Source organism: Natrix helvetica (genome assembly GCF_964273705.1).
Source record: "Natrix helvetica genome assembly, chromosome: 1".
In the NCBI taxonomy this organism is placed as follows: Eukaryota; Metazoa; Chordata; class Lepidosauria; order Squamata; family Natricidae; genus Natrix; species Natrix helvetica.
In genome coordinates this window covers 364,654,086-364,682,079 of record NC_138548.1, presented here as the reverse complement: position 1 = coordinate 364,682,079, position 27,994 = coordinate 364,654,086, and the positions used below count along the sequence as shown (strand labels likewise).

The 27,994-nt window shown below is 45.6% G+C and overlaps 2 protein-coding genes across 2 annotated transcripts in view; both read left to right on the top strand.

Annotated features, from left to right (window-relative positions):
• LOC309384775 (zinc finger protein 202-like) overlaps nt 1-4,560 on the top strand; it is a 152,686-nt gene extending 148,126 nt beyond the window's left edge. Inside the window, exons 2-5 of the mRNA XM_081938532.1 lie at nt 1,285-1,399; nt 1,516-1,583; nt 2,072-2,201; nt 4,069-4,560. Of these exons, the coding sequence (XP_081794658.1) occupies nt 1,285-1,399; nt 1,516-1,583; nt 2,072-2,201; nt 4,069-4,136 (381 nt within the window). The 3' untranslated portion in view covers nt 4,137-4,560. The remainder of the gene's footprint in view (nt 1-1,284; nt 1,400-1,515; nt 1,584-2,071; nt 2,202-4,068) is intronic.
• Nucleotides 3-27,994, top strand: LOC309384830 (uncharacterized protein). Its single transcript, XM_081938644.1, has 2 exons — nt 3-77; nt 26,104-27,994. The coding sequence occupies exon 2, from the start codon at nt 26,104-26,106 to the stop codon at nt 26,722-26,724; it is 621 nt and encodes a 206-aa protein (XP_081794770.1). The 5' UTR covers nt 3-77; the 3' UTR covers nt 26,725-27,994.

Here is a 27,994-nt window from a genome sequence, read left to right as displayed (position 1 = left end):
CCTTAACCGCTGGGGCTCCGCAGGAGGCGGGGAGGCTGCGGGGGAGGCTGGCGGGAGGACATCCAGTCGTGCCCCGGGTGAGTTGCGGGCCCTTCCCGAGTCCCACTCTCCCCAGCCGTCCTCTCCCTGCAGGGGAAAGCAGGAGAAGCGGGGGTCCGGGGAAGAGCCCGAGGGGGAGGAGGGGAGGGTCGGCTTTAGGGAGGCCCAGCAGGAGAGGAGAGAAGGCGGGCGAGGAGGAGGCAGGATTCGCACCGGGCTCCCCGAGGGCCCCATTCTGTCTCCGGAGGGGGAGAGAAGCGGGGCGGCCTCTCCAGCTGCCTCCTTCCCGGCCCTGCGCTGGGATGAGCCTCTTGGGGTTGGTTGGGTGAAGGTTCTTCAGTGGCTGAATTCCACTTTCTAATTCTTGGCTTTTCTTTTTCTTCCCATCTCAGATGCAGAAACTGGAAGCCATTTCTGGTCTTTGCAAGGCAAAATATTCTCTTGGGGAGGAAAAACAAAGAGCGGAATAACTTGCAGGGATCCGTCCTGTGGCCCCAGAAATGGCCCCGTGAAGGAAAAGGCACCTGGAGACCCACCAGAGTCCTTGGACCCACCTGCAGTTGCTCTGCAGGAGAGAGAAAGGATGGAGACACAACCTTTGGCCAAGGAGGGAAGCGGAAAAGGACCTTCAGCTGCTCAGCCTGGGAAGGGGGGGAAGCTCTGGACAAGGACTGGGCAGAAGATCCTGGAGGAGGAAACCATCCGCCCTTCCGAAGTTCAGCCCTGGAACTTCATCCAGTACCGGGAGGCTGAAGGTCCCCGAGGACTTTGCAGCCGACTCCATGACTTTTGTAGGCGATGGCTGAGACCAGAAAAGCACACCAAAGCCCAGATGCTGGACCTGGTGGTTCTGGAGCAGCTCCTTTTCCTTCTGCCCCCAGAGATGGAGAGCTGGGTGCGGGAGTGTGGAGCAGAGAGCAGCTCCCAGGCGGTGGCCCTGGCAGAAGGCTTCCTCCTGAGCCAGTCAGAGGAGCAGAAGGTCCAGTTGCAGGTGAGAGACTTTAGGGAGCTCAGAAGGGAATTGAGAAAGTGTTTGAATTCTTCACCCCTCCTTCCCAAACTTCTCTGACATTCATCATATGTGGGAATTCACCGATTCTTGTAGGACATTGTTCCATTGTTTTCTCACTCAACCTGACAGATGGATATTGGGGGCTTTGAGGTTGTGTTCTGAATGTAAGAATCTACTTTGTGTTGTGTGACATACGTTAATTCCGCTTCTTTTTTCCTTCCTCCTATTTGAAGGGCTGCACTGTGGAGATCAGAGATCCTGAGGGAGAGAAGAACCCATCAAATCCCCCCCAGGAGCTATTTTTCAGGAGGATTCCTTGGGAAGATCAAAGTCAGGACACCTCAGGAGGTAATGGAAGATACTCCGATTGCCCATCTGTCTTACTTTCACTCTCTCTTCTCTTCTATAGAATACCTCCTCCTCTTTTGTTAATTACGCATTTTGAAATTATTTATTCCTTTCAGAGAAACAAAGAATGAAGCTTTCTGGTTTTTATGACGGAGATCAAACAACAGTTGGACCTACAAATCAAGTAAGAAAGGGGAAAGTTATTAGATTTCTATTCTCCCTTCAATGAAGTGGGTGTACAGAATGTTTTCTCCTTCTATTTCTTCCCCTCCCCCTTCTATCGCTCGTAATGCAGCCTATGATTTGGTTGGGGTTGTTTTGGCAAATGTAGCCTACTGCTGACACATGTTTGAGTAGTTGTCCACTAGGATTCCAAAATCTCTGTTGCACTTACTATTGTTGAGCCTGGTATCAACTATTCTATGGCAGTGCATTTGGTTTTTCTTTCCTAAATGTAGAGCCTTACATTTCTCACTGTTGATTTCATTTTGTTAGATGGGGCCCAATCTCTCGATCTTTCTATAACTTGAGCTTATCTTCTGGAGTGTTGGTATTCCTGTCAATTTGGTCTTGTCTTGAAATTTGATGAGTTCTCCTACTATCCTCTTGTCTAAATCATTGATGAAGATGAACAGACTTTGCGAATCCTCCTGTTCTTTTTTCCGTGTTCAGGAGAGTCTTGTGTCCTTCGAGGAGGTGGCTGTGTATTTCTCTGAGGAGGAGTGGTCTCAGATGGATCCTGACCAGAAAGCGCTGCATTCGGAAGTCATGCTTGAAAACCATAGGAACGTAATCTCTCTGGGTAAGAGTTTTCTAGTCCCCACCAGAGATTTCAAGAAGACAGATTATAGTTTGTTGTTTATTTAAAAATCACTGATCAGATATAATCTCTTGGGAGGGAGAAGGAAAGGATCTTCTCGTGCTCCAAGGAAGGAAAGAGTCAATGTCTCTTTGCTTAGATACTTTCTTGTGCCATTTCTTATCTGTATTTTTCTATTTCTCTTTGAACTTTTCTGTGGAGGCTGAAAAAAAGGAGGTGTGCTTTTATGTGTCCTCTGGAGGTTACGTGAGAAGAGTGTGTTGTCATTTGTCCTCTGAAACCTCCAATATTGTGTGAGAGCAGAACTTTCACATTCAGCCCATGGAAGAGCATTCTCCCAATCCAATTAGAGAACAAAGTCTCCGTGCAGTGTGACTCAGAGCATCCTATGGTACAGGTAATCCCCGAGTTACGAAAGTTCACTTAGCGACCGTTCCAAGTTATGACCAGCCTTCCACCAAGTACTTGAGACCCAGTCCCAAAATTATGAGTGTTGCAGCACCACGACCGTTCACACTTACGAATGACAGCAGAGGCCCTGCAACATTCGCCCTACCTATTCCCCCACCCCATCCCACCGGGACTTACCAAGCTGGCAGGAATAGCCAACACTCCAGAAGATAGGCTTAAGATGCAGAAGGATCTTGACAGTCTTCAACATTGGGCGCAATCATATGACTATGATTGTTTTTATGTCCCTTTATATAAAATATTTCAAAATTTAAAGCAAAACCACATGATGGCATTCCGTTATCTATTCTCAGTATCATCCAGCAACATTACATCTTTATGACACTTTCTAAATAAAAAATTAATTATATTTAATAACAAAGTTTCTAGTCCTCCTTTCTTAATCCCTGTTTGCAATTTATATCCAATTTCTCTTTTGTCATGTCAATACAAATATTACATTATTATCATTATCAATCATTTATTTAACAACATCATCATTTCATTTTTATTTTTTATTTTTTTGGTTTAATTTAACTATTTTTTTAAATATTATCAGCTTTTATACATAACAAAGTTTCTAAACTTCCTTTCATGATCACCATTTAGCATTTATACCAAATTTCCTCTTACAAAACCAATATACATGTGTACATCGTTATCATTATCAATTATTTATCTAACTATATCCGTTGTCACTTCATTTTTAACATAATGCTCTAATTTTAACTAAATTTAACTAATGTTTTGTTATTGGTTTTCATATCTCATCCTGTGTCTTTCCAGTAATAGTGCAGTCTTATGTCTTTTGCCATTTGTGGAATTAGTCTTCTGGTTATTTCCTGAATCCAATTCGTGTGGAATTGTCTTCGCAACTTATTGCTTTTTGCATATCTTGTAAAATCTCGAGACCCTCCGCCTGCTTCTTTAATCAGCTTATCTTTGCTTATCAGTAGTGCTTTTATCAAAGTTTCTCTCCTTGGATCCATCAATTCTTCTCTTTTTTCTTCAGCTAAACCTTGAAATCTGGGGTAGAGCTCCTTTCCTTCTATCTTCCCTTTCCATGTTCCACTCTTTCCATCTCCAACCATACTCAGTTCACTGTCAGTATCCACAATTATCTTGCTTCTTTGTTCTTTTTTCGCTTGGGTTTTTAGGACTCTAACTTCCACTTTTTCCATTTGCGGGATATCTTCAATTTTTCCATCAAATTTTACTGCATTACAGTCTATATTTTCCAATCTCTTCTCAATTCTCTTTGTTGTCTCTAGTAATTTGTGAATTTCAGACATAATCTGTTGTAATGTTATGGTTTCTTTCTGATGATATGCCATACTTCCAACTACTAAACACTGCCTCTCTAGTTTCAAAATAAAATTTTGTTTTCACTTCTTTCCAGCTGCCAAAGAAACATCCAAAGAGCACCTGTGTAAACAACCCGTGCTCTTCTCCTTATCTCTTCTATAAACAAGCTGAAGCCTTTGAAGTGCAAAGTCAAAGTGATCAAAGAGAAAAAAGAGAAAGCAATATTTCCAGGACTCAGCCTCCAACCTCCAAGTGGCAGTGTAACTTCTTTTCCCTCTGATGTTACTACCCTCTTTATATTCCTCTTATATCTTCTTTATATTCCAGACTTAAATGAAACAAAATAAGGAGCAAAATAAAGAGAAAAAAACCCACCAAACCAATATTATAAAAATAAAGCAAAAGATTTCACTTTAAAAAGTAGGAAATACTTGCAAAACTTCCGTCCATTAAAAGAAAAGGATAACACACTGTCCAAGATAGCTTAATTTCGCTGCTTATTTTTCTTTTCTTGGCAAGTTTAACTTAGCTCTGATTTTTTGGGGGCAGTCTCTTTTATAACAATAAAATTTCCTCACCAGATGGACACATTTCTCTTTTCGCTTTCCTCCCGTTCCGGAGCTGTCCCAACTTCAGCAGCTTATGGCTGCGCTTCTGTCGCCGGCAAGAAGAGATTCTCTTGGATCAGTCAGGGACTTTGCGATGTCCCTGAGATCAGCAAGAGGTATTTTTCCCTGTCACCGTCTCTTTGGGACGGTTTAGGTCCAAAAGGACCGTCCAGCAGCAAGGTATCGACTATGATATCGGAGCTGTGAGATTGCACATCGTATCATTGCAATGTCAGCTTCTCGTCTCCCCTGGGTTGATGATCTTTACCATGGGGAATGGTCCCATAAACTTTGGCCCCAGTTTCATGCTAGGTAGTTTCAACCTCAAATATTTTGTGGAGAAGTCGACTTTCTCTCTCAACTGGAATAGCCGTTACAGAGCTCGGTGTTTATCTGTATGTTTCTTTTAGGTTTGCGCCATTTTAGCTAGCACTTTCTCCCAGGTTGCTTTCAGCGTTGACATAAAGCTGACTGAGGAGGGGGGATTCCTTGGGTACTCGGGCATTGGGACAAAGTCCATGTCGCTCACTAGTTTGAACAGGGTTAGTCCTGTGCTACTGTGAATGGCATTATTGTACACGATCTCAGCAAAAGACAGGAGGTCCACCCAATTGGACTGCTTATAGTTCACGTAGCACCTCAAGTATTGCTCTACCATGGCATTCAGTCTGTCTGCCCCCCCCTCCCATTGGTACTCAGATGAAAAGCCGAACTGAGGCCCTGGGATGATCCAAGAACTTAGCCGTGAACTGGACCACTCTGTCTGAGATGATTCTTTGTGGTACTCCATTCAGGCAGTAGATGTGCTTCAGGAACAGTCTGACCAGCTGGTGGGCTGTGGGTGGTCCGCTGAAGGGTATGAAGTGCGCCTGTTTGGAGAACAGGTCTATTACAGTCCAAATCACCATGTTCCCCCCACTTTTCGGCAACTCTAATATAAAGTTCATTGCAATCTCCTCCCACAGCCTCATTGGCTCTGCTACTGGTTGCAGCAGTCGGGGGGGGGGGGGGGGTCCTGGTCATTTCTTCATTGTGGCGCAGATGGTGCAACTTTTCATGTAACTGTCCACATCTTTCTTTATGCCAGGCCACCAGAACTGCCTCTGGGCTAAGTGTAAAGTTTTTGGAACCCAAAGTGGTTTGCCAGTTTGGCGTCGTGGCTCCTCTGGAAAATTAGGGTGCATAGGGATTCCGGAACATAGAGTTTTGTCCCCTTTCATGCGAGGTCATCTCTTTTTGTCAAGATGTGTTGATTGTCTCGGAACCAGGGGTCTGCTAGCAGTTCACTATTGAGTCTCATTGTTAGGTCGTTCCCAGGTTGGTCTTGCCAGTCATGGCGTTGTCACTTGGGGAGCTATTTGAGTAGGGGGAACAATGGCGTCCACCACCAGTTCCTGTTCGCCGGCATGTGGGAGAGGGCGTCAGCTAGAAAGTTCCTCCCCCCAGGAATGTGCTTTGGTACGAAGTTTAAATGGTTGAAGTATTGAGTCCAGCGGAATTGTTTGGGTGATAGTTTCCGCGGGGCCCATGTACATCTCTGTTTAGATGTGGACGTTGTCCAGGTAAATGAGGACCCCCTTGTAGAGGTGCTCATGCAGCACCTCGTTTATTAACTGCATGAACACCGCTGGTGCTCCCTGCAGTCCGAAAGGCATCACTTTTAATTGGAAGCTTCCTAGGGGAAACTTCAATGCTGTTTTCCACTCATCTCCCTACCTGATGCGTACTTGATAATTTTGTGAAGACTTTTCTCTTGGCTGGGTGAGATAGCATGTCCTTAATGTGGGAAGGGGGTATAAGTTGTGTATAGCATGGCGTTTATTCCCCTCAAGTCAATGTATAATCTCATGGTTCCATTGGGGTTGGAGGGTTGCACTAGAATACCTCCATGGTCCCTTCCAATTCTGTTGTTTTATTCTATTCCTTAATTCAAAACTGACTCTGAGTGAGATTTGCATATATAGAAATAATTGTAAAGGAAGAGATATTTCCTATATATTTTCAAAACTTTCATGACTTATGAATATAGAAATCATCATGTCTATATCACACCCCAGTAAACATGCAAACATACATCCTAATGGAATTTCCGAGAGATTCAGAAGGAAATTCACTTGACTTTCTATGCTTTGATCTTTTTCTCTAACTGTTTCATTTCTCTTTTGCTTTGAAGGTAATAATGGGCAGGAGAATCAAGATTCCTGTGAACTGTTCCACGTGATCAATGCTAAAGATGGAACGGAGAAGTTTGAAATTCAAATGGAATTCGAAAGCCATGAGAGAAACCAGTCAAAGAATTGGAGTCAGGAAAGCTCATCTTCCTCTGATGCTCCGATGCAAGACTTTCCTGCCCAACAAGAGAAAATAAGGAAAAGAAATAATGGAAAAAGTGTGAAGTTAATCAAAGCTAAAGTAAATGAACGCTATTTAACCCAAAAGAAAGGAAACGATGCTATAAGAAGACAGGGAGAAAATTACAATGGGACATTCATTCTTTCTCTTGGAAATGAGTACTTTACATCTAAAAAAGCTATTGACACAATTGAGAAGCCTTATAAATGTTTAGAATGTGGGAAATGTTTCAGAATAAGCAGGCAACTTACTATTCACAAAAAGCTCCATGCAGGAGAGAAACCATTTAAATGCACTGAATGTGGAAAGACCTTTGCTCAAAGAGATCATCTTATTTCCCATAAAATGATCCACACAGGGGAGAAGCCATATAAATGCATGGAGTGTGGAAAGACCTTTGCTCAAAGAAGTCATCTTATTTCCCATAAGATGATCCATACAGGGGAGAAGCCATATAAATGCATGGAGTGTGGAAAGACCTTTACTGAAAAACGTAATCTTATTTGCCATAAGATGATCCACACAGGGGAAAAACCATATAAATGCATGGTGTGTGGAAAGACCTTTGCTCAAAGAAGTAATCTTACTTCTCATAAGATGATCCACACAGGGGAGAAACCATATAAATGCATGGAGTGTGGAAAGACCTTTGCTCATAGCAGTACTCTTACTTCCCATAAGATGATCCACACAGGGGAGAAACCATATAAATGTATGGAGTGTGGAAAGATGTTTACTCATGGCAGTGGATTTAGAAGACATAAAAAGCTCCATACAGGAGAGAAACCATATAAATGCATGGAATGCGGAAAAACATTTACTGAAAAACATATTCTTATTTGTCATAGGATGATCCACACAGGGGAGAAACCATATAAATGCATGGAGTGTGGAAAGACCTTTGCTCAAAGAGGTCATTTTACTTCCCATAAGATGATCCATACAGGGGAGAAGCCATATAAATGCATGGAGTGTGGAAAGACCTTTACTGAAAAACGTACTCTTATTTGCCATAAGATGATCCACACAGGGGAGAAACCATATAAATGCATGGAGTGTGGAAAGGCCTTTGCTCAAAGACGTTATCTTAATTCCCATAAGATGATCCATACAGGGGAGAAGCCTTATAAATGCATGGAGTGTGGAAAGACCTTTGTTCAAAAACGTAATCTTATTTGCCATAAAATGATCCACACAGGGGAGAAACCATATAAATGCATGGAGTGTGGAAAGACCTTTGCTCATAGAAGTAATCTTACTTCTCATAAGATGATCCACACAGGGGAGAAACCATATAAATGCATGGAGTGTGGAAAGACCTTTGCTCAAAGCAGTACGCTTACTTCCCATAAGATGATCCACAGAGGGGAGAAACCATATAAATGCATGGAGTGTGGAAAGACCTTTGCTCAAAGCAGTACGCTTACTTCCCATAACACGATCCACACAGGGGAGAAACCATATAAATGTATGGAGTGTGGAAAGATGTTTACTCATGGCAGCGGATTTAGAAGACATAAAAAGCTCCATACAGGAGAGAAAGCATACAAATGCATGGAATGTGGAAAGACCTTCACTGCAAAACGTTATCTTACTTCCCATAAGATGATCCATACAGGGGAGAAGCCATATAAATGCATGGAGTGTGGAAAGACCTTTGCTCAAAGAGGTCATTTTACTTCCCATAAGATGATCCATACAGGGGAGAAACCATACAAATGCATGGAATGTGGAAAGACCTTTACTGAAAAACGTACTCTTACTTGCCATAAGATGATCCACACAGGGGAAAAACCATATAAATACATGGAGTGTGGAAAGACCTTTGCTCATAGCAGTACACTTACTTCCCATAATATGATCCATACAGGGGAGAAGCCATATAAATGCATGGAGTGTGGAAAGATCTTTGTTCAAAAACGTAATCTTATTTCCCATATGATGATCCACACAAGAGAAGCCATATAAATTCATGGAATGTGGAAAAAGCTTGCACTCAGAATGGTCATCTGACTTCTCATAAAAGGATCCATGCTTGGGAGAAACTATGTAGCAATTGCAATTCCAGTTAGACATATATACCACTCCACAATGCTTTACCACACTCTCTGAGCTGTTGCAAAGACAGCATATTGTCCCCAGCAATCTCGGTTCTCATTTTCATCCTCAGAAGGATGAAAGGCTGAATCAACCATCAGCCGGTAAGGATCGAACTGCTGGCTGTGTGCAATTAGTGTGTAGTACTGCATTCTAACCGCTGACCCACCATGCCTCTATAGATTTGTATGTGTATGCATATTGTGCCTTTCTGGTTCAAATGAGAGCAGGTTGAATGCAACAAAATGAAATAATGTGGAGAAATGTAAGATTTTACACTTGGACAGAAAAAACAGATTACAGGAAACCTGACTCAAAAACAGAAATTGTGAGAGGGACCTTTGGAGTCCGAATGGGTGATCACTTAAACTTTAGTCACGTGTTTGCGGCAGCAGCCAAAATAGCTGATATTGTATAATAGCTGATATTGTATTAATTGTATGACGAACATTTGCAGAATTTGGGATTGGCTGGTCTACAGAAAAGAAGGTACTTGAGAGACTGCCCACAAAGAGGAGGGGAGGTGTCAATTGATTTTCCAGAGCACCAGAAGGCAGGATAAGAAACAATGCCTGTAAAATAATCAAGGAAAGAAGCAACCTCGGATTAACAAGAATCTTCCTTATAGTGAAGACAATTAACCAATGGCACAGTTTCCTTCAGACATTGAGGTTGCTTCATCACTGGATGTTTTTAAGAAGAGACTGGATAGTCACTTGTCTGAAATTAATCCTACATGAATACCAATAGGCCTTGAAATGGTATAAGATCTCCTGCTTGAGCCGAAAGTGGGGATAGGGGTGTCAGCCACCAAGGACTTTTACCGGCCTTAGGACTTCAGGCACCAGGGCTCCGTCAATTCCTGGATGGATAGAAGGAGAAAGTTGTGTCTCGGCATATGTGTGTGTGTGTATGTCTTGAAAAAGAAAAAGAAAAAAATCTTCTGATTCATTAGTGGATCTGGAAGTGAATTAAAATCTCTCTCCAGCAACTCCCTTCTCATCAAATTGGACCTCCCAAAATGTTATCAATACAGTTTTTACTAAAATGAGGTTAATTTTTGGGTTGGGCCATAAAAATGATTCATGCCATCTGAGAGTCTGTTTTTTTACCTACTAAAAGTAATCTATACGAGTTTAAGATTTTTCAATAAAATGCCAATTTGAAACTTTTCAATTTCCACTTATTTAAAAATGCCCCATCCATTTTCTTCCTGAAATATTTTTTCTCATCCAGAATTTTCATTCCTTGTTCAAACAAATAGTCAAGATTTTCACTTTGTAAAGCCACTTCCTTTTTAAAGCTAAATATAAGAATATTTAATCTTTAACCCCCAATTAAGTCAATTAAGCAAAATTCCAAAAGTCCTTGGAGATGAGATTGGGAGGGGGAGGGGGAATCGCTGGTGGGTCATCATTCCATGTCAAGTTCATGGATTTTGATGAAATTTGGTGTGAATATGGACATCAATAATGAATATTGGTAAAGTGTTAGTTGGCTGATTCAATACTTGCGGAGTTATAGTCCTTTGTGTGATCCCATACAACAGCCTTCTACAGTATGACTCTTAAGGGTTCAGCAACTTTGAGACATAATATCTCTGGCAAGTTGACGGTTTTTGTAAAAAATGGGTCAGGGAAGCCTCCGGACGGTCCCTGAAGCCTTCGGAACGCTTAAAATGACCCTCCAAGCAATCCGAAAGTGACTTCCGGTTTGCTCGGAGGGTCGTTTTGAGCACTCCGAAGGAATCAGAGAAGCCTCCGGACGGTCCCTAAAGCCTCCAGAGGGCCTCCGGGGGGCGTGGGAGGCTGTTTTCGCCCTCCCCAGGCTCCTATATAGCTATGTAAAAATGGGGTATGTGCGCCTGTTGTGTGTGCATGCACACTGGGTGGGTCGCGCATTGCATTATGGGTGCGGCACGCCCGCACACGACCCCCCCTGCACTCCACCCACTTGTGGCACGGGTGTCAAAAAAGGTTCGCCATGGCTGCCTTAGAGACTCACCTTTCTTGCTCTTCAGGTAGAAGAGCCCCACAGCCAGGAATGCTACTCCTATCATGGCTCCATTATCCCCATCCAGTTTGCTCCACGCAGTGCTGGAGGAATGGGGCTCTGGGGAAGGAGCGTCACCTGAGCAGGAGGATCAGGCCCACCTTCCCACAGGAGGGCCTATTCTAGTTCTCCCCACAGAGTCTTTCCCCTTTCTCAGGGCAGGATGTGGCCCCCAGAGCAGGAGAGGAGGGGCTTAGCTCACTGAATGGTAATGGGGGCCTCCAGGCTGATGTGCCCCATCTGGCAAGCGTAGAGGTCCCCCCACTGGGGCTGGGACTCCATCGCCTGGAACTGGTAAGTCTTCTCCATTCTGGAGCTCCTCCCCAAAGGCTATGCACACCTTCTCCGGCCACCCGTTCTTCAGCCACTGGACTTCGATCTCCACGGGGTAAAAGACTGTTGTGGTGCAGAGGAGGATGGTGTTGGGGGAAGCAGGGTCCATCTTGGTGGGGGAGATGGTGATGGTGGGCTTGGCTGGATGGAAGGGGGAGGAGGAACATAAGTGACACAACAGGACCTGGAACAGAAGACCAAGTTGGTACTTCAGATGCCACATGGGACTGACCCTGTCCAGAGCCCTGGCCGTGTAAGATTCCAGGACATACCAAAGCTTTGGCACAGCCATGTCAAGATCCTTACTGAGGGGGGGAGATTGGGGGGTGGGTGTCAGAGGGAGATTCCCCCCAGACCAAGCTATGCCTGCAGGCATAAAGTCTCCTTCCCAGCCGTTCTCGGGGGGAAGGAGGTAGGGAGTGGTCTGACTCCCATCCGGCAGATTCTGCCTGGGATGAGGGTGGCAGGGAGTGGGGGAGGGATCGAGAGGGAGGGAGATCTTAGGGAAGGGGAAGGTGGGGAAATTAGGGCTGAGGCCAATCCCAGGATCACCGCAGAGCCTTGGAGAGGATCCCTCTTGATCTCCCCTTCACCAAATGCTCAAAATGGCACAACTCTAGGGTGGATTAATGGGGAGGGTCTGGGTGAGCCCCCCAAGAGTGTTCTTTAAAGGTTCACTCCAGCTCACAGTATATTGCTAACAATGTTTATCTCTGTTTTTAAAAAGATAATACAAAAGGATCCAGTTGGGACCATTCCTCCTCAGAGAAATACACAGCCACCTCCTCGAAGGACACAAGACTCCTCTGAGCACGGAAAAAAGAACAAAACAGGAGGATTCACAAGATCTGTTCAACTTAATCATTGATTTAGGCAAGAGGATAGAAGGGGAACTCCTCAAATTTGCAGACAAGACCAAATTGACAGGAATACCAACACAGAACAAAAGCTTGAGATATAGAAGGATCAACAGATTGGGCCCCATCTAACGAAAGGAAATCAACAGTGAAAAATAGCTTCTGCCCAGTGCCTTCATTCGCACTATGCCTGGGTGAGCGGTGTGTAGGCAGTTCAAAATTGGCGCCCTGAGCTTGGGGGGCGGTACCACCCGATTTCCCCACAGCAGACATCCATCAAGGACGGATAATTCGTGCTTGTTAGGGTGTAACCAACAAGTTGGGTAGACAATATATTGTTATGTATCTTTAAGAGAGGAGATCTGCTAATTAGTAGATTACAGCATATAAATTGCAGCTGATGTTGTCTCTCTCTTGCTTGCTTGATGTATGATAACTGCTGTCTAACTGTTATTACTGTTGCTACTACTTACTGTGTGTAAGTTATTGGACTGTTTTTCTCTGTGTATGACTTTTTGGCTGTGTTTATGGATTTTGCTATATTCTTCAGAAAGTAAAGTTTATTTTTGTTACTTTACTATCCATTATTTAGTGTGGTTGCTTTATATATCGCACGCTGCGTATACTTTACAGGGTTGCTCTGTTATAACCTCGACCTGGGGTTCATTGCTAGTGCTTAATCGCACTAGTACCACTAACATTGGTTATGGGCCCAGACACCCTGCCTTAATATTTTATTTTTATGCACCACTTTTTGGATAGTTTATTTTTGTGAATATGGCACAAGAATATTCTGCTGCACTCTCCATGATTACCCGGTTTGATGGAACCAACTATGTTTCCTGGTCCTTGAAGTGTTCCCTACTTCTGCGTAGAGAAGGACTGTGGTCTGTGGTTCAGAACCCACCGGATGTTACAGGTTGGGATCCTGCTGATGATGAGGATGCGAAGAAGATTGCGCAGTTTAACAGGGACAATGAGAGAGCTCTCTGCATTATTGGACTAACACTGAATGACCAGCAACTGGTCCATATTCGTGGCGAAGAGTCTGCTGCTAGGTGTTGGAACACATTGCGGAGAATTTATGTTCGGGACAGTGTGGGTGCTCATATTCATCTCACACGGAAACTGTTTAGAGCCTGTTTGCAAAAAGGTGGTGATATGTTGGCTCATTTAGACTTCATGAAGAAAACTTTGCAGGATTTGCAAGAAAAAGAGTTAATTTTTTCTGAGCTTCAACAGGTGTATATTATTCTATCATCGCTTGATGAAAGCTACGACTCTTTTGTTTCCTCATTGGAAGTTCTTTCACGTGATGAACTGACATTATCTGAGGTTACCGGGAGGTTGCTTGAAGAGTCCAGACGAAGAGAGGATAGAGTTCAGTTCAGAGACAATCAATCACAAGAAGAAACACAGTTTTCAACTGTAAATTTTGTTAAGAAATGTTATTCTTGTGGTGGTAAGGGGCATATTGCTAAGAACTGTAAAAATAGCAAGAAAAGGAGTGTTGCTAATAGTAAAAGAAAAAGCAACAATGTTACTGTAACTGTAGCTAAGGTTGATAAGGCTGTAAACCATAGTTTCTGGGTGGTTGACAGTGGCGCATCCCATTCTATAACTAAGGTTAAAGAAAGGTCTGTTACTATGAAGGCTAGCAAACAGCATATTTCCTTAGCAAATGGTTGGAAAATCAAGGCTTCAGGTGAAGGTACAGCTTATTGTCCATGTATTAATGAAAAATTGGAAATGTTATATGTACCTAAAATGAAATTTAACCTATTATCTGTAAAAGACCTTGTGAAATATGGGTTTACAGTAACATTTAAGAATGATAGATGCATTATTGAAAAAGAAGGTAATAGTGTTATTGCCAATTTGGAGAATAATTTATTTATTCTACATGAGAACTCTTTAAATATTGCGAGTTCTGAACCTGATTATAAAAATAAACAGCCCCATGATAACTGTATACATCTACTTCATAGACGTTTAGGCCATGTAAATTTTAAAATGGTACGTCAAACTGTTATTCTATCTAATGGAATCAATTTGAAACCTTGTTCAAAATATCTTAACTGTAATGCCTGTAACCAGGCTAAAAGTAAGGTTACTCCTGCAAACCGGTTTCAAGGATTTAAGACATCTAAACCACTGGATGTAGTGTTTGCAGACCTAATTGGCCCTAAGAAACCTAGCTTAGGAGGTGCCTGCTATATACTCAGCATTATGGACCATTATTCTAGGTATGGTTTCTGTTATGTAATGAAATCAAAGGCAGAAACTTTCCAACATTTTACTAAATGGTTAAAGTTTGTTGAACGTAAGATGGATAAAAAAGTACTTTGCCTAGTCACTGATAATGGGTCTGAATTCACTAATCATAGGTTTACATCAATGTTGGAGAATGCTGGTATAGAACATAGGCGTTCTGCCCCCTACAGGCCAGAACATAATTCATTTATTGAAAGACGTGGTCAATCATTGCAGGCAATGACCAGAACTATGCTAGTTGATTCTGGTTTGTCAGAAAAGCTTTGGGGTGAGGCTATAATGTGTGCAAACCATATTCTGAACATAGTAGTTAACTCAACTACTGGTAAGATTCCTTATACTCTTTGGCATGGTAGGAAGCCTGATTTGAGTTATTTACACACATTTGGTGTCCCTGCTTGGGTGCATATTCCCTCACAGACTAGAGGGAAGGATCAAAGCAGAGCTAGGAAAATGGTTTTTGTTGGGTACAATTCCAATCATAGATCGTTTAGGTTCTGGGAACCTGGAACTCGGAGAATTATGCACAGTGCTAGTGCTAAATTTTCAGAACATGTTGGTTGGGAGAAGCTAGAACAAGAGTTTCACAAGGTTTGTGATGATATAGATGTTGATCGTTTGGTTAATCACGATACACCAAATGAGCAGTTAGAGAATCAGGATGGTCCATCTATTACTCTGAAAGGGGAGGAAGATGTAGATGTAGAATCTACTCGTGAGGTGGAACAGGATGATCCTGCAAGTCCTGTATTGCCTAGGAGGTCTACTAGGGACAGGCATCCACCCGACAGATATCAAGCCAGTGTAGTATTGCAAGTTAGCATAGAACCTTCTAGTTTTGCAGAGTTAAGGCTGTATCCTGAAAAGGAAAAGAAATTGTGGAAGACAGCTATGGAGAAGGAGTTGAAATCCTTACAGGAATTGAAAGTTTATGAAGAAGCTAAGCTCCCTTCAGGGGAGAGTGCAATTGGCTGTAGATGGGTGTTTAAAATTAAAAACGATGCTGCTGGCAATGCTATTTATAAGGCTCGTTTAGTTGCTCAAGGGTTTTCCCAAACTGAGAGGGATTACGATGAGGTTTTTGCTCCGAGCTTGAAAGCCTCTACGTTGAGGGCATCATTGGTGTGGGCTGCTAAGTATCAGTGTAATGTTACCCATATTGATGTTGAAACAGTGTATCTGCATGCTCCATTGCAGCATACCATTTATATGAAGATGCCACCAGGTGTGGATTCTAATGGCCAGACTGGTTGTTGGAGACTTAAAAAAAGCCTTTATGGTTTAAAACAGTCCGGTTTTGAGTGGAACAGATGCATAGTTAATGAATTAAAAGCTATGGGATTTATTCCAGGTTTGGCTGATCCTTGTTTGTTTAGACGGGTGAAAAATGGTTTGATCTCGTTGTTGCTTTTGTTCACGGACGATATAGCTATTATTACTAGGTCTGAACAGGAAGCTATTGACATTGTTTCACAATTAGAGAGTAAATTTAAAATCCGGAATTTGGGTGAAATTAAGCATTATCTGGGCTTAGACGTGGTTAGAACCAGTAAAGGTTTTAAGCTGTCGCAGGCTGGTAAAATTAATCATTTGCTTAAAAAATATAGCATGGAGCTATGTAAGACTGCAAAGACACCAATGGCATTGGAGTTTAAACCTGAGGTAACTGGGGGTACTGGTTTTGATAAGGGAATCTATCAATCTTTGATAGGTAGCCTAATGTACCTAAGTAATTGGTCTAGACCAGATATATCATTTAGTGTGAACCAACTGGCTAGATTCAATAATAGTCCTTCAGAGAGGCATTGGCAAGCAGCAAAGCGTGTGCTGCGTTATTTGAAGAAAACTATCCACTATGCATTGTATTTAGAACCAAATAGGGATTTAGTTTTGACTGTTTATGCTGATGCGAATTTTGCAGCTGCTATAGATAATAGGAAGTCAACTTCCGGTATAGCCTTTATGCTAGGTGGTATACTGATTGGATGGAGGTCGATACGACAGAAACACATAAGCTTATCCACAATGGAAGCTGAGTTTTCATGTTTGTCGTTGACATGTACTGAGCTGATATATTATAAGCAATTGCTTATAGATATGGGATTAAGTATCAATGAACCTTTTACGGTTTATGAAGATAATCAGGCAGCAATAAAAATGGCGACTAGTTTAGCTATAAAAACGAGGTCGAAGTATACTGATTTGAGGTATCTTAATGTTCGACAAAGCATTAAGGATGGCCTGATAAAGTTGGAATATTGTTCAACTGAAGACAATTTAGCAGACAACTTCACTAAGGCACAAAGTTCAGTGAAACATACCTCATCATGTGAAGGTTATCATCTTACATTGTGAGTGGATATATTGATCTACCCAAAGGGGAGAATGTTAGGGTGTAACCAACAAGTTGGGTAGACAATATATTGTTATGTATCTTTAAGAGAGGAGATCTGCTAATTAGTAGATTACAGCATATAAATTGCAGCTGATGTTGTCTCTCTCTTGCTTGCTTGATGTATGATAACTGCTGTCTAACTGTTATTACTGTTGCTACTACTTACTGTGTGTAAGTTATTGGACTGTTTTTCTCTGTGTATGACTTTTTGGCTGTGTTTATGGATTTTGCTATATTCTTCAGAAAGTAAAGTTTATTTTTGTTACTTTACTATCCATTATTCAGTGTGGTTGCTTTATATATCGCACGCTGCGTATACTTTACAGGGTTGCTCTGTTATAACCTCGACCTGGGGTTCATTGCTAGTGCTTAATCGCACTAGTACCACTAACAGTGCTGGCGAACAGAGAAGGGCTGGAACTCCTGCCTAAATGGCCCCTGTGGCCACCCCCTGCGCACCCAGTCCAGCACTTGGGATAGCACCGGGTCCTTAGCTGACAGCTTAGCAATGTCCTGAGCGGAAATTGGCATAGCCAATTCCTCCACTAAAAGAACAGAAGCAGTGGGAGCTGGGTCAACCACTGGAGCTGGCAAGGGGCAGCGACTGAGGGCATCTGCGTGCCCAAGGTTCTTGCCAGGTCTGTATAGCAGCTGGTAGTTATAGGCGGCCAGGAAAACAGTCCATCTGGACATTCTGGGGGAAAGGATTTGCAGAGTCTGACGGTCCCCAGCTAAAAGACCCAGAAGAGGTTTGTGGTCAGTGACCAACTGAAAAAAACGCCCGTATAGATAATCGTGGAAACGTTTGATGCCAGCGACAGCGATGTGAACAGTCAGAAAATTTTTTTGTGCAGGTTTATGGATGAGTGACTTAGAGCCCATTCGGACAGCTGCTGGCATTCAGCACCAGCAAAATAGTCCCCAAGGCGTGAGGAAGCTTGCCTTGGGGCTTGCCTCTGAAAAGAGGCTTCAGGAGGTCTAAAATTAGCTAGCAAGGCCGCCCTGCATACCCTAGCCAAGTGCCCTTTCCTGCCACAGTTTTGACAGGAGGCGGTTTTGAACCTGCAATTGTCTCTGGCTTGGTTCCCGCCACAACTGAGGCAACCTGGCTGAGGGGAAAAGTCTTTCTGCGGCTTGCTTTTTCGGCTGGAGAGGATCAGGCGGCTGACGTCCTCCTCGATGTCAGAGAGGCTATCCGCCTTGACCTCATCGAAGTGGACGGCGTGGCCCCTGCTGGCTTGGGTGGCTGGAGGCAGAAATCTGTGTATCTCTGCTGTGGACCTGTCAGACATCTCATAAGCTATGGCTTCATCCACAGGAGCATGCAACGTCAGCTCTTTTCGCGCCAGCAAACGACGTTGAAGTCTGAGGTCCCTATTGCCACAGACCAGATGTTCTCGTAGGGCATCATCCAGCACAGGGAACTCACAGTGGAGAGCCACCGTTCTCAGGGATGCCATGTAATCCGACACTGATTCGCCCTCTCTCTGTACCCTCTGTCGGAAGGCATAGCGCCTGGCCAAAGGAGAGGGAGTTGGAGAATAGTGGTATTTTAGTCTTTCTAGAAGTGTCTCCCAAGGTATGGAGTGCACTGACAAGGGGGCAGCTAGAGCCCGGGCTGTGCCAAACATTTCATGGCCACAAGCGCTGAGGAAATAGCCTGTCTTACGGCCGCTGGACAAACCCGTGAAGTCGTTTGCCTCTAGGAAGCACTCAAACCGTTCGAGGTAAGCGTCCCAGGATTCGGTGGCCGGGCTGAAAGCCGAGAATGCTGGTTGTGAAGCCATCCTGAAAAGGACGGTATGGAAGCAGTGACAGCAGAGGAAAAAAAAATTTTTTTTTCTTTCAGTGAAGAGCGACGTCTCGTCGCTTCGTGACTGGAATCAGCTCAGCAGTGACTTGTCATTGTCCTATACTTCAGACCTGAATCCCATCCTCGTCGCCAGTGTTCTGTAGGGAGAACGAGGCAGATAGGAACTGAGGCAAGGCAGGTTGAAGCTAACACAACCTTTATTTACACAAAGACAACAGCTCAATATCAAGGCAAACTCAGTAAGGCCAAAGGTGGACCCCAAACCACCCCAACGAGGCTGTTGAAGTGATGTCCCGGTGCTTGGAAGCCGTCGGGGTCTGGATGGGGGACAACAGACTTAAACTCAACCCCTCCAAGACCGAGTGGCTGTGGCTACCGGCACCTCGGTTCAGCCAGCTGATTCCATCGCTGGCCATAGGGGGCGAACAATTGCCCCCTGTGGAACGGGCGCGCAATTTTGGCGTCCTCCTTGATGCCCGGCTGTCAATGGATGACCATGTGGCAGCCGTGGCGAGGGGGGCGTTCCACCAGGTTTGCCTGGTGCGCCAATTGCGCCCCCTACTGGACCGGGATGCCCTACGCACGGTCACTCATGCGCTGGTGACGTCCCGCCTGGATTACTGCAACGCTCTCTACATGGGGCTGCCCTTGGGACGCGCCCGGAGACTGCAGTTGGTTCAGAACGCAGCCGCGCGGGCTGTGATGGGGAGTACGAGGTACTCCCACGTAACACCTCTCCTGCGCGAGCTGCACTGGCTACCTGTGGTTTTTCGGGTGCGTTTCAAGGTGCTGATTACCATCTTTAAAGCGCTCCATGGCACGGGACCTAGTTACTTGCGGGATCGCATCCTCCCACATACATCCCTGCGGCCAATTCGCTCACACAGGGAGGGACTTCTCCTGGTGCCGTCCACTAGGCAATGCCAACGGGCGACACCAAGGAGTAGGGCCTTCTCTGTGATGGGCCCAACCCTCTGGAATGACCTCCCCCCCGACATTAGAACCACTTCTGACCTCCGCTCCTTCCGGCAAAAATTGAAGACTCAACTGTTCCGATTAGCAGGCCTGGCATAATTACAACTGTCCCTCCTGGCAAATGTATTATTATCTGGTTATCTTAGGGGTTTTTTTAATCTGTTGTGTCTGTTTTAGGGATTTTAAAAAAATTATATTTATTTAGCTTTGTACAGTTCTTTTAATTGCATTTTAACCTCCTCCAAACTGTACATATTTAATTTTTTATTGTATTTTGTGATATTCTCTATGGACTGTACACCGCCCCGAGTCCCTTCTGGGAGAGGGGGCGGTCTAGAAGCACCAAATATAAATAAATAAATAAATAAATAAATAAATAAATAAACAAACAAACAAACAAACAAACAAATAAATAAATAAATAAATAAATAATAAATAAATAAATAAATAAATAAATAAATAAATAAGGCAATCAGCGAGGCAAATGACAGCTGACAGGTCTTTTATACTCCAGCCGAACAGTGGCAGTCCAATCGGGAGGCTGGATTCTCCCGCTGGCTGGCTGGTGCGTCTTGGCCAATCAGGAGAGGCCAAGGCAAGTCTATGGCAGAGGGTTTCGCAAGCAATTAGCAAGCTAGAGAAAGCTAGGAACGGTTCAGTAATGCAGTTAACAAGCTAGTGAAAGTGAAGAACGTTTCAATACACAACACCCTCTGCAGGGAGAGGGTGGCTGGGGAGCATAGGACCCGGAAGAGGCCCTCCTCCCCGCCAGACTCTCTCGAAGCCTCTCCGGCTCCTGCGGAGCTCCAAGGGTTAAGGAGAGCGAGTGCGGCGTCCTGGAAGGGCAAGACTCAATGATGTCACTTCCTTCTCCGCCTCCTGTGGAAAGCCAGCTGTGACGTTCACCCTCCAGTGGGCCAATGGGGAAGCGCCTGGAGTTCCCTTCCATTGGCGGAGGGCGCCCCCTGGTGGATTTGTGGCAAAATGCCAGGATCGTAGAAACGGCGGGAAAGGGGATCGCATGGGATGGGGAAGGGAAAGGGCAGGGTATGATGGGCTTGGGAGTAGGGGGAAGAAAGGCCCCTCTCCATGGCTCCTTGTCAAAGACTTCAGAGGCGGCACTTTCTCCATCTTCCTCTCCCTACTGTCTGTGGAAGAGGGAGAAAAATCTCTTCCCAGGATTTGAACTCGCCTCCCTCAAGAACAGCCGCCCTGAAAGGCTCCGCAAACATCGGAGGAGGCCCCAAAAGGGTCCAAATCCTGTCAGAAACTTCTGTCAGAAATAGCCAGGAGGTTGGAAGAAAAGGACCGGGAGCCTCTCCTGGGAACCCAGTTTGTGTCTGCGGGTGTTGCGGCCTGAAGGGAGTGAAGGGCAGGGAGAAATGATTCGGACTCTTCCCTCAGCCTCTCAGCCCTGGAAAGGGCACAGACACCCCCCCTGCTGATTCCTGAGGAGCCCCCCCCCCCCCGGAGACCCTCTCCGGTCCCCGTGGAAAGGCCCTGAAGGGAAAGGAGGAAAGAAAGACCAGGTCAAAAACGGAGGAGGAGATGAAACCTCTGGAGACTCCAGACATTTTACCTCACGAAGACTCCCGGGCAGTGAGTGGTGGCACTCAAATAATGTAACAAAAGGTTCTTATTAGGTACTGGTCAACAGAAGTGAGAGTCACAATGAGGTAACCTCAAAAACAACCTTTATTTGAACCCACAGCAAAGACAACGATAGGACAACAAGTTCAGCACCACGCTCTGCTTGACAGCTACTTATACTGGAGCTGTCAAGCAGAACAACCAATGGGGAAGCTGCAAAAGCCCCGCTTGTCAAGCAGAACAACCAATAGGGAAGCTGCAAAAGTCCCGCTTCAGCCAGGCGCGCCTTAGCCAATGGTAGCTGTCCATTTGTTACCGGGCAGCCAGGTCGCAAGTCGAGGACTTTACAGACAGGAGCCCTGAGGCCGCCCCGGACAGACAGAGGGCTGCCCAACCGTCTTCCTGAAGGCCTCCAGGGATGGAGCCTCCCCCACACACCCCAATTCCAGGTGAGGGGCTGCCTTCGGTCAGGAAATCCCTCCTCATCGCTTCCAGGTCGGATCCCCCTCGGAGAAGGATCCCATTTTCCCTCCCGGGCTGATCGACCTTCTCTGAACTTCGTTTTCTGTCAGCTGAGGGGGGATCCCTGGAGACGTTGCCCCACTCCGGGATCTGCCTGTGGGATCCCGAGTGAGCGAGGGAGATCCCAAGGGCAGGAGTGGGACTCCGGTCGGTCTCCTCCTCTCCAGGAAGGGCGGCAAGTGGAGTCTCCCCCCCCAGAGCCCACCCGAGACCCCCGTCCCCCCTTCTCTTCCGACCCCCCCAAGCCCAGAATTCAGGGAGGTCCCCCCATCTGAGCAGCGGCTCTTCCTCGGTCCCCCTCCCCAATTCTCAGCCAAAGGACCCTCGACGCAGTTTTCCCCCCATCTGTCAATTTCCTCCCTCCGCCTTTTGCGTGTTGGTAGAAATCGTCTTTTGAAGCGAAATATCCTTTCCAAATAAATGCCGCTTTTCCCGCCTTTCCAAATCTCTGCCTTGATTCGAAAGGAACCTTTAAGCTCCATAAACCTCACAAAGGTTTCATGTTATGAAGGAGCCGGATTCTCCCTTCCGGCCCTTCGTTCTTTGCCCGGGAACTCAACGTTTTGCCTGCAAGGATCGACAGAGAAAAGGGGGATTTTACGGGGAGAGAAAACCGCCCTGGGACTCCCAAGAACCCAAACTCCGAGATTAGCTCCGTTCTTCTGGAGGGGAGTCGAAGGAATATTTTCCCCAAAAGAAGAAGAAGATAATAATCCGTATCCACAGACATTTGTAAGAGGATCTGAGCGGATTTTCTTCGTTGTAAAAAAAAAAAAAAAAGGCATTGAGACATTATTATGTAACCAGCCATTTCTAGAAGGACAAAGTTACCTAAAGGACAAATCCAAAGTCATTTTAGGTCTGTTTCTTTTGAACACTTTAAATGTGAAGATATCCAATTTAACATCTGGAGAACGAAAGCGCACAATGGTTTCAAACGCTCAGTTGTGGCCGAGTGAGGGCGGGCTCCCGTCTGAGGGGATCTGCGCTCCTATTGGTTGCTGCGGGTGGAAAGGGGGCGTTTCCCCTTTTCCCCGCCTTTTTCTTCTGGGCGCCGTTTGAGATTTACCTCAGGATGTTCCTCAATGTCTTCTCTGCTGCGAATGTCAAATACATTTTATATTGATAAAAAACTAGAAGTTTGTGTCCTTGTCTCCCTCTTTATTTGGACAGCTGCTGCGTGATTCCTCCACATTAAACCTCTTCCGTTGCACCTTCCAATTGTGGGTTTCATTCCAGGAACTTTCCGTGATTGCAACAATGTCACACCTGCCTTTGGGCTCCAGCTTCACCCTGTTTATTTTTCGTATTTTGAGCATCTGTGCATCTGAGTCTCTTTTTGACTAACTGTCTTTGCTTTCTACATCACCCTCTTTTGTGTCCGAGTTCCCCCTTTTTCTTCCAATTTACAATACAATACAATAGTAGAGTTGGAAGGGACCTTGGAGGTCTTCTAGTCCAACCCCCTGCCTAGGCAGGAAACCCTATACCGTTTCAGACAAATAGCTATCCAACATCTTCTTAAAATCTTCTTAAATTTGGTTGATTCCTGTGAGGTTCGAGTTTGGAATTAGCTCCCTAAAACTTCGTCTCCTTCTCACTTCGGTTTCACTTTCAAGCGCTTCGGATGAGGCGAGCCAGTCGGTGTCAAAGCCGACCTTCTGGGTCCTTGTGAGGGGCAGCTCATCCCCTGCCAGAAGCCCCCCATGTGGGTGCTGTGGACCATGGTCCATGAATGCCAATTTCCCTCGAGAGGGAGAGAACCGTCGCCGAAGCCACCTAAGGGTGCCTGGAGATGTTTGCGGCGCCCTCTTGCTAGCCCCAGCCCTGCCCACTGCGCCAGTTAGCCTTGCAGCCGAGGGCCCCTCTCTTCCGCAGCTCCCCTTGTGGCTCTGGAGAAGGCGGGCAGCACGGCGGTTGCTGAAGGTAGAAGCAAAGCCCAGCCTGTCTCTTGCAAGCGACCAAGCGTCTGTGTTTGGGGGTGGGCGGTTCCTTGAAGTTCGGAGTGTCCAGAAAAGCGGAAGGACCAACGGGAATTCTCCCTTCTGCAGCGTCATCGGTCTCCAGGCAGCAGAGCCTCCCTTAACTTCACCCGAGGGGAGGGGATCCTGCCTGGAAGGGGGGGGGGGGCTTCTCTGGATGAATAAACGGGACGCGCAACTCCACAGCAGCGAGGACTTTTGGGGGTCTCTGAGGGTCCTGGGGCGCTTTTACTTTCACACACTCACTTACACACATACACAACCCGCACGACTGGAAGGTGCAACGGAAGAGGTTTAATGTGGAGGAAACATGCAGCTGGTGTCCAAATAAAGAGGGAGACAAGGACACAAACTTCTAGTTTTATATCAATATAAAATGTATTTGACATTCGCAGCAGAGAAAACAAGACAGGAACATCCTGAGGTAAATCTCAAACGGCGCCCAGAAGGAAAAGGCGGGGAAAAAGGGAAACGCCCCCTTTCCACCCTCAGCAACCAATCAGAGCGCAGATCCCCTCAGGCACTCACCCACAACGGAGTGTTTGGAACCGTCCTGCGCTTTCCTTCTCCATGTATTGTATATTTTCACATTTAAAGTGTTAAAAAAACAGACCTAAAATGATTTTGATTTTGTCCATTAGAGTGAATTCTCAGGCTGGAATGTTTTTTTAAAATCTTGCACTGTCCTAAAAAGAAGTCAACGTCTTTTTTGTACCTCAGACTTTCTTTCCCCGCTCTTTCCTCTTCCCTTAATTTCCTATTTATATTTTTCTTTGCGTTTTGTATAATAAATAAATAAGATCTTGAGACTCCAGAAAGAGTTCAAAGAAGAGCAACAGAAAATATTTAAAAAGCGGTTGCTGGAACTGGGCACGAAGAGAAGGACACGCATGAGGGCACCTTCCAATATCTCAGGGGGTTCCAGAAAGATTTATTTTTTCTTATCTTTTTTCTCTTCCCTTTAATCCTGTAAATAAATTAAGGAGGAGGCCGAATGAAAGAGGTGGGAGTTGCGCTATATAGAAAAAATAACCAAACCGCCCTAGAAAAGCAACAGAAGAAAGAGGAAAACCTCCTTCAGTGCATTTGGCTTCATATCAAAGGGGGAAAAGAAGGACAGGTGTCGAAGCCTTTGATTGACAGGGAGCCATGGAGTGAGGCCTTTTCTCCCCCCCCCCGACTGTGGCAGGACACAAAGTGAGACTTGGACATGAGAGTGAGATGATACAGGATTGGGCTGGAGGACCTCTGGGGTCCCCTTCCAACTCCGTAAAGCCCAAGGCATTTTCTGAGCCTTGTAGAAGGCCAGGGGGGCTTAAAGGCTCAGCCAGCCACGAAGGACCCTGGAGGGGAAACAGCCGCTTTGCAAGTGGCCTGGCAGAAGACGGGATCTGCCCGAGTGAGGGGACCAATCAGCCCCGGCCTGGCCTTCCCCCCCCCGGGGGGGTTTCGCCCTTTGGAGGAACTTTGTCCAGATCTCCATTGTTTGACTGTTCGACCCAGATGTTCCATTTGCTGCCTTGGCTAAATCTCTCTGAGCCTTTGGCGCCCGATAAAACTCCCCTCGGTTTTTCTCTGGTCTTTTTTTCCCCTCTTCCCTTTCCTTCCATCCTATGGAAGACACGACTCCCACGCCCATCATCCCCGCCCCCCCCTTCCCCACTCCCCCTCACTCCTCCTCCTCCTCCTCCCCCCCCCGCGGCCCTTTCTCCGACCCTGGCACTTTGCCCCAAATCCTCCAGGGGGAGCTCTCTGCCAAGGGAAGGGAACTCCAGGCGCTTCCCCATTGGCCCACTGGAGGGAGAACGTCACGGCTGGCTTATCAGAGGAGGCGACGAATGAAGTGACGTCACAAAAGCTTGCCTCTCTAGGACGCCGCCCACTCGCTCCCCTTAACCTCTGGGGCTGGCTGCGAGAGAGTGTGGGTGAGGGGGGGGTTCCTTCCTGGGTCCCATGTTCCCCAGCCGCCCTCGCCCTGCAGGGGGAAGCGGGGATGCGGGGAAGAGACCGAGTGGGGGGAGGGGGGGAGGGGAGGGTCATCCTTGCGGAGGCCCAGCAGGAGAGGAGAGAAGCCGGGCGAGGAGGAGGCAGGATTCGCACCAGGCTCCCCGAGGGCCCGATCCTGTCTCCGGAGGGGGAGAGAAGCGGGGCGGCCTCTCCAGCTGCCTCCTTCCCGGCCCTGCGCTGGGATGAGCCTCTTGGGGTTGGTTGGCTGAAGGTTCTTCAGTGGCTGAATTCCACTTTCCAATTCTTGGCTTTTCTTTTTCCTTCCATCTCAGATGCAGAAACCTGAAATCTTTGCAAGGCAAAAGTTTCTCTTGGGGAGGAAAACAAAGAGCGGAATAACTTGCAGGGATCCGTCCTGGAGCCCCAGAAATGGCCCCGTGAAGGAAAAGGCACCTGGAGACCCACCAGAGTCCTTGGACCCACCTGGAGTTGCTCTCCAGGACAGAGAAAGGATGGAGACACAACCTTTGGCCAAGGAGGGAAGCGGAAAAGGCCCTTCAGCTGCTCAGCCTGGGAAGGGGGGGAAGCTCTGGACAAGGACTGGGCAGAAGATCCTGGAGGGGGAAACCATCCGCCCTTCCGAAGTTCAGCCCTGGAACTTCATCCAATACCGGGAGGCTGAAGGTCCCCGAGGACTTTGCAGCCGACTCCATGACTTTTGTAGGCGATGGCTGAGACCAGAAAAGCACACCAAAGCCCAGATGCTGGACCTGGTGGTTCTGGAGCAGCTCCTTTTCCTTCTGCCCCCAGAGATGGAGAGCTGGGTGCGGGAGTGTGGAGCAGAGAGCAGCTCCCAGGCGGTGGCCCTGGTGGAAGGCTTCCTCCTGAGCCAGGCGGAGGAGCAGAAGGTCCAGTTGCAGGTGAGAAACTTTAGGGAGCTCAGGAGGGAATAGAGAAAGTGTTTGAATACTTCACCCCTCCTTCCCAAACTCATCATATGTGGCGATTGAGGGACCAATGTTTGAACTGTATAATGAAGCGTTGGAGTAAGCCAGATGACCAAATTCATGGATTGAGGCATTTATAATATTAATTCCAAAAGAGGATACCGACAATCAGCAGATCAGAAACTATAGACCAATTTCATTACTAAATACCGACTATAAAACGTTCGTCATGATTATAGTGGAAAGGTTCAAAAAAAAAATATGAAATGAAATTATTCACCCTGACCAAAATGTGTTTCTTCCAAAACGACAATTGAAAAATAATGCAGGAATGATAATGAATGTGTTAGAATACTGTGAAGCCCACCCTGAGAAACAGACCGCGTTAATATTTGTGGAGGCACAAAAAGTGTTCGATAATTTAAATTGGTAGTTTCTTATTGTCCAATTAATCGAAATGAAATTTGGAGAACAATTTGTAGGGATGATCAAGGCTATATACTCTGCTCAAATAGCAAAAATAATATTAAATGGGGATTTAACAGAGAAATGTAATGTATCCAAAGGGGTTAGATAAGAATGCCCACTATCTCCCCTTCTATTTATTCTATCGTTATAAGTATGGTTGATACAAATTCGGCAAAAACGTGACATCAAAGGATTAAGAATAAAAAAAAGAAGAATATAAAATACAGGCATTTGCAGATGACCTGGTTTTCATCATAGAGGACCCTTTAGAAACAGGAAATGCAAGAAATTGAGGAAATTGGTGAACTGGCAGGATTAAAAAAAACTATAAATTAACAATGTCGGCAGCCTATAAGGAAAACACGTACAAAACGTTTTATTTTTGGCATTTACCCCCAGCAAGATTGGCCAAAATGTTTCCCAATAGGTCGGCAAACGGTTGGAGATGCAATTACCAATAAGGGACCTTCTACCATATGTGGTGGACCTGCCCAAAAACTAAGAAATGTTGGATGAAAATTAAAAAATGGTTCAAAGAAATTACGGAACAAAAAATAGAGATGAAACCAGAACTGTTTCTACTGGGGATTATAAAGGGAAACATAAGCAAAGAAATTCAGTATATCATAGTCCTTATAATAACCACAGCCAGAACTACTTTTGCTCAGAATTAGAAACAAGAAAACATTCCTTCGAATGCAATGATAATAAAAAAGGGAATTGACAGTGCCGAAATGGATAAATTAACCATGGAATTAAAAGATAGAGAGGAAACAGAATAGTATAAGATCTGGAATAGGTGCTACAA